This window comes from Microcaecilia unicolor, chromosome 6, assembly GCF_901765095.1.
Source record: "Microcaecilia unicolor chromosome 6, aMicUni1.1, whole genome shotgun sequence".
Taxonomy (NCBI): Eukaryota; Metazoa; Chordata; class Amphibia; order Gymnophiona; family Siphonopidae; genus Microcaecilia; species Microcaecilia unicolor.
The window spans coordinates 109503709-109514713 of record NC_044036.1 but is presented as its reverse complement, the minus strand read 5'-3'; the positions used below and the strand labels follow the sequence as shown (position 1 = coordinate 109514713).

Sequence of the window (11005 nt, the reverse complement as noted above, 5' to 3'; positions counted from 1 at the left end):
ATGTCATCATGTGTACAGCACATAACAAATGAACGCATCATTGAGCTACAGTTTTGAGGTTGATACATCTGTTGAACTTTAGGCCTTCACTTGGTGAATATTCACATTCATTTGTATAGCGATTATCATAAAAAGGTCTAGTCTGGAAATATTAAAGGCTAGAAAAGATGGTCTGACTCCAAGATGATACTTTTTGTCTATGAAAGAACAGAAATTATCAACCCATGTACACAGACTTGGCTTTATTGATAACATTCATATTTACTCTTTGAAGTGATGTTACAAACTTTGGTTAAAAAATAAAGGAAATTCTAAACAACAAAAAGTTCATCTCTTAACCATATTTAAACAAGTCTTGTTTTCATGATTCAAAACCAGTAAAAATGAGCCAGTGGAATATAGACCCAAATAACTTAACAACTTATGTATGAAATAGTGACACACATTTAATTTCAAGTTTCACAGATATTAGGAAAAATAATTACAAAGGAGTTGTGTTGCAGATTTAGGGGCCCTTTTACAAAGCGGTGGTAAGCACCAACTCATGTTTATCACAAGCTAAAAAGGCATTACAGTGGGACCTGCTAAGGTGTTCCGTGGTAGTTCACGGATTGGCACGTGCCAATCCCTGTGCTAAAAATATAAAATATTTTTTAGCACAGGAAGTGTTTGGAGGCAGAGAGTAGGCATGCCCTGCGCTAATCAGGTAGCATGGGTAAATCACCACACACTGCCCGATTAGCATGGGAGCCCTTACTGCCTAATAAATAGGTGGCAAGAAGGGCTCACGCCCTAATGGCCATACACTAATTGGGAAATTGCCAAAGGGAAAATGTGGCCATTTTATTGCCACATTAAATGAGGCCTTAGCGTGTGGGAAACCCGTGACCTAAAAATAGAACAGGCCACTTTTTAGCACCACTTAGTAAAAGGGCCCCTAAAAATAATATCACCATTTCCATCTAGTTAAAATAAACCACATCAGTCTTCAATGAGATTTGAATTGGGAGTTGTTTTAGCTTTAGGGCTGAAAACAAGCTCTGTAGGTATCAGTCCGCTCACATGTTGCTTAGCAACGAGGTAGAATCACATGACCTAGACATTGTCCTTAAATTGAAATTATTGGAAACGTTATATGAATGGATTGGATAAATATATAGGGATTTATGAAAAGGAGTTTGCTCAAAGAGAATCAAAGTAAATACTACACAAATCTATAAATAACTGTTTTAGACTCCAGTTTTAATATTTATATTGGTCAATGAAGCATTTGTAAATCAAATTCAAATAGGTACAAAAGTGGGGCAGACCTATGTCTCAGTACTGACTTTATAAAGACACATTTCTTATATATAAGTATTTGAATGTTCATATACATTCCTCTTCCCAAAATATAAAGTTGGTTATCTTAGGTATATACAGACATGTAAATAAATTCTGAGATCAGATAAAATTATGAGGTATAGCACCCACTGAACAATGAACCTTAATAGATGTGAGACTTGTTCAAAATTCAACACAAACACAGAGTTACTTTGAATATGTTTCTAAAATTCTTCCAGTTTTGTAGCCTGATGATTTAGGGACATTTTTTTTTGTGATGACAAATAAACAGAGCTCGTCAATATCAATATATACAAAGAAAATTTATTAGAATCACAAAATCCAAATTAAATCCCATTTTACTTTTTCATAATACACAATACTCATTGTCAAAATGATCTGCAATTGGCATAGAAAGTTAAAGCAAGTGAAAGACATAAGCGAATTCTGCCAACGGACACAGAAATAATAGTATAGTACATAGAATAATTACACTTTATTAAACACATTATAGCACCTTTTTCATTGTGTTGGAGGAAGCACCATGACATTCATTTCATATAGCGCAAAAGGGAGATGCTCACAATATTTATCGTATGTTATCTGCCTCTGCCACAGCACCTTATGTCCTTCATAATTTGCCAAATAAGTTTAAGTCATGTGATTCTGGCCCTACCAGGGCAACAAATATTTTATAGATAGCATATACATATACAGCAAGACATTTTTAACACCATCTTTATTCAAAACTTGCATGTGGCATGAAGTGAGTTGGTGGCACCAATGTGCAACTGTTTTGTGGATCTGCTCTGTCTCTTAAGTTTTAGCCCAGGAAACAGGCAGGGCCAACTTCAAAACCAAATTTCTGGTTCGGGTCTCCAAAGTCATTAAACATCACATCTACAATAGGCAGTTGGTCTATTTTTAGAGTGTTGATTTCAATCACAGTCCTTTCATATCCTTTCTTCAACTGTAAAACAAAAAAAAGAAAAAGAAAAATTGCAAATCAAAGGCTGAACTATAAAGCATATTTATATATTCAAATATATTCAAGTACATAATATAGTAAGATCTATACATTCCTAAGGGGCCCTTTTACTAAGCTATGTAAGCATCTATGCGTGCCCAACATGCGCCAAAATGGAATTACCACCCGGCTACCTGCGTGGCTCTTGTAGTAATTTCATTTTTGGTGCGTATCTGAAATGAGCGGCTGAAAAATATTTTTTATTTTTGGACGCGCATATCGGATGCGCACCAAGTGGCATTTGATGTGCGTAGGTCATTACCATCCGGATACTGCGTGAAACGTTACCACTAGGTCAATGGCTGGAGGTAAGGTTGCAGACCCAAATTCGATGTGCGGCAATTTTGATTTTGCCACACGTCCATTTTCGGCAAAAGTTTTTTAAAAAGGCCTTTTTTACAAGTGAGCTGCAAAATGGATCGATGCGCTCCCAAAACCTGCGCCTATACTACTGCTAGCCATTTTTCAGCGCATCTTAGCCAGAAGCCCTCAATAACTGGTCAGTGCATATGATTATGCTCTTTCTTTTGCTCATGCTTTTGAACAGAAACTCAAGGCAAGCTATGTTCCGGTGCCGTAGGAATTTCCATATATGCCAAAAAAAAAAAGGCAGAAAGACAAGAAGTCCCCTATGAAATAGGACTCAACAAGCAAAAAGTAGGAGCAGACATTGTTCTTCCACACATCAAAGAAAGTTTATTCTAAAACCAACTATTTTAAAGGCACCGCATATGTAGAGACCTGACACATTTGAGAATATTGTTTGTCAAATCTGAGCTCGGCATTACCGAGTGAGCTGAGACTACTCTTTTCTGCACCATTCTGAATCTTCTGATCATACGATCCAGGGTGAACAAATATGTGGATAAAGGTGAGCCGGTTGATATTGAGGGGCATAATCGAAAGGGGCGCCCACGTTTTCCTGAGGATGTCCTCGCAGGATATCCCAGCGAAGGGGCGGGGAAACCCATATTATCAAAACAAGATGGGCATCCATCTTTCGTTTTGATAATACGGTCGGGGATGCCCAAATCTTAACATTTAGGTCGTCCCTAGAGATGGTTGTCCTTAGACTTGGTCCTTTCTGATTTTTGGCGATAATGGAAACTAAAGACACCCATCTCAGAAACGACCAAATGCAAGCCCTTTGGTCACGGGAGGAGCCAGCATTCAGAGTGCACTGGTCCCCCTCACATGCCAGGATACCAACTGGGCACCCTAGGGGGCACTACAGTGGACTTAAGAAAAAGCTCCCAGGTACATAGCTCTCTTACCTTGTGTGCTGAGCCCTCCAAAACCCACAACTGTACACCACTACCATAGCCCTTATGTGTGAAGGGGGCACCTAGATGTGGGTACAGTGGGCTTCTGGTGGGTTTTGAAGGGCTCAAATTTACCACCACAAGTGTAACAGGTAGGGGGGGATGGGCCTGGGTCCGCCTGCCTGAAGTGCACTACACCCACTAAAACTGCTCCAGGGACCTGCATACTGCTGTCAGGGAGCTGGATATGATATTTGAGGCTGGCATAGAGGCTGACAAAAAATATTTTAAAAAAGTTTTTTGAGGGTGGGATGGAGTTAGTGACCACTGGGGGAGTAAGGACACCCAAAATTGGATTTCCATTATACCGATTTTGCGACCCTGTGAGAAGGACGCCCATCTTGCGATTTGTGTCAAAAGATGGGCGTCCTTCTTTTTCGAAAACAAGCCTGATTGTGTATCTGGATTTTCAAAATCGGTTTGACAAAGTACCTCATGAAAGACTGCAGAGGAAATTGGAGAGTCATGGGATAGGAGGTTGTGTCCTATTGTGGATTAAAACTGATTAAAAAATAAAAAAACAGAGAGTAGGGTTAAATGGTCAGTGTTCTCAATGGAGAAGGGTAGTTAGTGGGGTTCCACAGGGGTCTGTGCTGGGACCACTGCTTTTTAAAATATTTATAAATGACCTAGAGATGAGAGTAACTATTGAGGTAATTAAATTTGCTGACGACACAAAGTTATTCAAAGTTGTTAAATCAAGAGAGGATTGTGAAAAATTACAAGATGACCTTACAAGACTGTGAGACTGGGCGTCTAAATGGCAGATGATGTTTAATATGAGCAAGTGCAATGTGATGCATGTGGGAAAGAGGAATGCGAATTATAGCTACATCATGTAAGGTTCCACATTAGGAGTCACCGACCAAGAAAGGGATCTAGGTGTCGTCGTTGATGATACGTTGACACTTTTTGCTCAGTGTGCTGCAGCAGCTATGAAAGCAAATAGAATGTTAAGTATTATTAGGAAAGGAATGGAAAACAAAAATGAGGATGTTATAATGCCTTTATATCGCTCCATTGGCGACAGCACCTCGAATATTGTGTTCAATTCTGGTCACCGCATCTCAAAAAATGTATAGTGGAATTAGAAAAGGTGCAGAGAAGGGCAACAAAAATGATAATGGGGATGGAATGACTTCGCTATGAGGATAGGCTAAAGCGTCTTGGGCTCTTCAGCTTGGAGAAAAGACGGCTGAAGGGAGATATGATAGAGGTCTATAAAATAATGAGTGGAGTAGAAAGTGTAGACGTGAAGCGTCTGTTTACTCTTTCCAAAAATACTAGGACTAGGGGGCATTCGATGAAGCTACAAAGTAGTAAATTTAAAACAAATCATAGAAAATTATTCTTCACTCAATGTGTAATTAAACTCTGAATTTGTTGCTAGAGAATGTGGTAAAGTCGGTTAGCTTAACGGTTTGGACGGCTTCCTAAAGGTAAAGTCCATAGACCATTATTAAAATGGACTAGGGGAAACTCCACTGCTTATTTCTGGGATAAGCAGCATAAAATGTTTTGTACTTTATGGGATCTTGCCAGGTATTTGTGACCTGGATTGGCCACTGTTGGAAACAGGATGCTGGGCTTGGTCTGTCCTAGTATGGCAATACTTATGTATTTATTGTATGACCCCTGAAGCAGGCAGTCTCGTATTGCCGAAACATGATACTGTGTCAGGTCTCTACATATGTAGAGACTTTACAATAATTGGTTTTATAATAAACTTTCTTTGATGTGTGGAAGAACATTGTCTGCCCCTACTTTTTTCCTATGGTATTTCCTGTATCTATTTTTTTTAAACCTAAGACAACAGAAGGTGGTCTGTTTTCTCTTTCCCAAAATACTAGGACTAGGGGGCATGCAATGAAGCTACAAAGTAGTAAATTTAAAGCTAATTGGAGAAAATATTTCTTCACTCAATGTGTAATTAAACTCTGGAATTCATTGCCAGGGAATGTGGTAAAGGCAGTTAGCTTAACGGGGTTTAAAAAAAAGGTTTGGATGGCTTCCTAAAGGAAAAGTCCATAGACCATTATTAAAATGTGGAGTGGAGGAGTGGCCTAGTGGTTAGGGTGGTGGACTTTGGTCTTGAGGAACTGAGTTCAATTCCCACTTCAGACACAGGCAGCTCCTTGTGACTCTGGGCAAGTCACTTAACCCTCCATTGTCCCATGTAAGCCGCATTGAGCCTGTCATGAGTGGGAAAGCACGGGGTACAAATGTAACAAAAAAAATGGACTTGGGGAAAATCCACTGGTTATTTCTGAGATAAGCAGCATAAAATGTTTTGTACTTTTTTGGGCTCTTGCTAGGTATTTGTGACCTGGATTGGCCACTGTTGGAAACAGAATGCTGGGCTTGATGGACCTTTGGTCTGTCCCAGTATAGCAATACTTCTGTACTTTTGTAACTTGCCCAGGTCCTAACGAACCCTTAATGGCAGAAGTAGGCTTTGAACCCTAGCTCAGCCTGCCACTTTAACCACTATTTGAATTGCCTATATTGATGTTATGAATGCAAACATTTCCCAAACACTCAGAATTTGATTTCATGGTTTCCGATGTTGTTAGAGACTCTTAATAATGTTAACCACTTTCGTGTGTGCTCTGGTGTACATAATTCTTTTACTCTGTCAACAGAATAGCACTGTTTTGAATTACTACAGAGAAATGCAATTTAAATAGGAAAGAATAGGGAAACACATGCCAATACTTTTTCTCTGTTAAATAACACTGAAATATGTTTAGCTAGAGGTGAGTTCATCCACTGGTGACATAGTGAATATGTTTTCCTATATCTGTGTGTTATTCTCCCATAAATATAACTGGAACATACTATTGTAGTTATTTATTTATTTATTTTGCACCAGGAGTGTTTTATTGGTGCTTATATAGGATGCATGCTTAAAGATATACATTGTTTCAATGGTGAAAAATCAGGGAATGCCGCTTTGAAAATACATATGTGACATTATACTTTTTCAACTTTGCTTGAAAGATAGCTCATTAAAGGGCCTTTTTATTACAGTGAAGTAAGGGATTCTTTTACTAAGCCATAGTAAAAAGTGGCCTGCACTAGTTTGAGCGCATTAAATTGGCAAGCGCTGGGCCATTTTTTACTGCAGTTGGGAAAAAGGCCTTTTTTAATGAGGCAGTAAATGGCTGTATTATAAAATTAAAAGTAGCACACGGCTATTTACTGCCTGAGCCCTTACCACCACCCATTGACCTAGCGGTAAGAGCTCACATGCTACTCGTGCGGTAATCAGGCAGTGTGTGCCAATGTGGCCGAGCTGCCGATTACCGTCGGGTACGCCCCCTGTGGAAGAAAATAGAAAATGATTTTCTACTGTCGGAAACAGCATGCGCCGACTTCGAAACTACTGCAGGGCATAGAGTTACCCCTGCCGTAGTGCCAATTTTTCACGCACTACCAAAGTGTTAGCCTTACCGCTGCTTAGTAAAAGGGCCCCTAAGTTTTTGCACTTAAGGTATGGTAAGAACAAAGGCTGTGCGATGACTTTTGAGTATGAACACTAAACTAATCTGTCATAAGGAAAAAAATGGTGTTGAATCTTTACTTACTGCACAACCATCATGAAGTGCTTTGATGTAAGGGTTGTTGTCATGAGACATTTCTTCATCATTTGATCCTAGGAATCTCAATGCTTTGTCATAGTTGCCAGATGATGCATCATGCCAAGCTACTGACTGGTGACAGTTGTAAGTGAAATTTTGCCTGGCAGAAGCGCTCAGTAGTTTAAGAAATGTCATTTGAACCATATTAATTGGATTTTCTTCAACATCCACATATGAGAGCTGAAAATAAAATAAGCACAGAAACACTCAGCTCTTATTTTGTTTTTTTTTTTAGTCCAAACCAATGATTGCTGTTGACACAAAATCACATGAAAGGCTCTGTATTGTCTTCATATAAAATCAATTTCAGACATATTAGATCTACTTGCAGATCTTAAGCATGAAGTTTCACTCTGAGTCTCTAAGCATAGTTCTAGTAATCAACAATAACTCAAACAGTGCTATATAGGGGTAGTTTTATAAAGAATATTTTCTGAATGTAAAGTATGTTTTCTATGCAAAAAAAATAGACTTCATGATATTGTACAGGGGTATACATATGCTGTCACAAAAGGCTCTGCTGCATGTCTGCTCTTGGGCCAGGATTGCAACCCTCACATCTCTTACTAATCAATACACAGAAAACTGGAAAGTTATGTGCAATGTTTTATTTGCAACATTTAACCTGCCATGCAAAAATGGGCCATATCTCCAATTAACCAGGCTGCGGCAAAAGGGTGGCTGGCACTGACATCGCCGTGTGTTTTATATGCACGCCGAGGCCCCCTTTTACTGCAGCTTGTAAAAGGGAAGTCTCCCTTTCCTACAGGAAATGACTGCGCGGCAAGTAAAGTACTTGCCACACAGCCATTTCGGTGGGAGCCCTTACCGCTAAATTTATGTAGCACGGTAGAAATGATGGAATGCAAGAGGTTGGGAAGTACGGCCGGGCTGCTGTGATAGCCCAGCAGTACTTCCTGTATAGTGAGTGGTAAGCCGTTGGGCTTACTACCACTTAGTAAAAGGAGCCCAAAGAGCCTTCTTATACCATTCTATACAGAAGTGCTTTCCCGTTAAATAATATGGCTTTCCTCCCAACAGCTTGTCTCCTTAAGTAGCAAATCTACAGCTGTTCATAGTTCATAATTCAACTTTATTTGATATACACTGAAAGTCATAACATATCAAAGCAGTTTACAGAGAAAGATGAATTGTGATACTAACAACAAGGAAGGATCTCAGGTACAATATAATATTTATGCAAAGACTTTATATTAGTTAACCTATTAGAGAGCCTCAAACACCACACTGGTCATTTCAATCTCCAGACAGCTAAAATTAGCGCACAACCGTATATTGAAAAAAATGGAAAATAGTCCTTTTTCATCTCCACAGAAAAATGGCTAAGTGCATGAGAAAGACCCAAGTAAAGGTGCGCTAAGACCGTTTCTTATCACAGCTTAGTAAAAGGACCCCTTTAATTTCAACACCCTTACAAATTAAAGACAAGATTGCCAATCTGTCAATTTTTCCATATAAGAAGAATTTGTTCATCCCTAGCTGATATTAAATTTCACACTAACAACTTGCACAATACTTCTGTGGAAAAGAATACCCATCCTGATCCTCAAGCAAGCTTATATGTAAAACATTTTAGCACAGCTTAGTAAAAGGGCTCTTAGATTTGCTAATTTCAACCTTCTGTTACTACATTGAATAATGGATCCTGAGACACATACGGTGCAGACTGTTATTAAACATTGGTATGTGTTGTCTTTGCATTCTGCCTTTAATGAATCTCCACTGATTGCTTGAGATTGTAACATAGAGGAAGTTATTTCTCATAAATTCTTACCTGAAATTGATCAGATCATTGACTCTGGATATGCAGCATGTAGCCGATATGCTTGGTGCAGTTCTGATCACCTGACAATTGGTCAGGTGATCAGAACACATTGGCATATATCTTGTCAATCAAAATTTGTGGTCTGTATTGTCATCTGTCCATGTCCACTTATATATGTGAGGCATATCAAGAGAATAATACAATTATATTTGAATGAGCATAGAAGCAGACTTTACATTAGAAGTCTAATGGCTGTTCTTGTGAAACATTAGTTATCTAAAGGCCATTCAGTTGTGGAATTTAAATGGTACATTATTGAATCTGTTTCATTGCACTGGTGCACTGGTGACCATGAACAGCAGCTTAATTATAGAGAACAATTTTGGATTTTTCTACTCAACATGGTTACTCCATCTGGCCTGCATGCTGAATTAGAGTGGATGTTTTTGATCTGACAGTTCAATGATCATTATTTACCATCTTTGATTGGCTGTTTTAATTGCACATTTACATTATCTGTGATTTGTTGATGACACTGGGAATATTTGTTTATTTAAATAGGGTGCTGATATCATCTTATATATTAAGACACACACAGTGAACCTTTATTTATTTATTTTACTGTGGTATCCATGATGCAGTTTTTTGAGATGCCACAGTGGTTCTAGGTCAGTTCCCACCAGATAGTTCCCACCCACCAATTCCCATCTGGACAATTCCTACCTAGGACAATTCCCATTGAACCAATTCCCACCACACCAGGGAGGACAATTCCCACCCATAACTGAAAAAATACAAAACACACTAGCGACAAATAACCTTTTCTCTTCCACATCATTTGGGGGGTCAGTTACCCTTCACACAACCCTACAACATTAACTTTTACACATCCCTTTCCCCTTCCAGACATACAGTTTATGAGGGGGATGGCAATGCCCCCCCCCCACCCCCCAGTTTCAACCTAATTCATGTTTAATCTGGGATCTAAATGGCCTAAATAAATAAATAAATAAATAAATACAAAGTGCAGTTCATGTGTGTGTGTGGGGGGGGGAGGGGGGTAATGCCCCCACACACCCCCAAACTAGGTTTTAACCTAATTCAACCCTTCAAAATGACACACTGATTACAATTTCTAACAAATTACTATTCTACCTATGAAAAGTTATTCAGTTATTATATGTCCACTGTGTACATCCGTATGCTGCTCTAACCTCGTTTCAGATGCCGTAAAAAAAAAAGCACTGCCAGGACTTATGGGACTCGATACAAGAAAGAAGCTAAAGGCTAGGGAGAGTGGGAAATGTGTAGGGGGGGGGGGGGGAGTTCTTGGTGGGAATTGTCCCTTTAAGTGGGAATTGTCCCAGGGGAATTGTTCAAGGTGGGAATTGTCTCGGGGGGAATTGGTAGGTGGGAACGATCCGGTGGGAACTGTCCGTGTGGGAACTTGCCTGATACTACCACAGCATATTATGGAAAATATTTTAGAAAGATATGTTGGAATTTATGATTCATTTCTAATTTCTACTGCACAATAGCACACATTACATTTTTATTTGCCCTGATGATGAAAACTGTGAACTATCTGCAGGTATAAGTTATTTATGCAGACTATTGATTCCCACATTTAATGATCTATGATCATCATTATATACAAGATAATTGGGTGTTGCTTTAATAAAACAGACATAAAATAGCACCTTTTTGATGTCCTGTTATGCATTTACTGTTGCATGTGATTCCACCATAAACTGTTGTTAAATATAACAAACCTTCGATATAATATAAAAGCTACTTAACTGAAGAACTATAAATTAAAAAAAAATTATTAGCACACACACCATGAATATGATTGTAGGGATGAGCAGCCATAAAAGTTTTGTGTCTTTTGTTTTCATTTTTTTCC

At 38.8% G+C, this 11005-nt stretch overlaps 1 protein-coding gene across 2 annotated transcripts in view; it reads right to left on the bottom strand.

Annotated features, from left to right (window-relative positions):
* Window positions 1-1625: 1625 nt before the first annotated feature.
* Window positions 1626-11005, bottom strand: part of COL11A1 (collagen type XI alpha 1 chain) — a 700769-nt gene continuing 691389 nt past the window's right edge. For both annotated transcript variants that reach the window (XM_030205574.1, XM_030205575.1), the window contains 2 exons: window positions 7260-7493; window positions 1626-2293 (listed from right to left, as the gene is read on the bottom strand). In XM_030205574.1, the coding sequence (XP_030061434.1) occupies window positions 2147-2293; window positions 7260-7493 (381 nt within the window). In that variant the 3' untranslated portion in view covers window positions 1626-2146. The remainder of the gene's footprint in view (window positions 2294-7259; window positions 7494-11005) is intronic.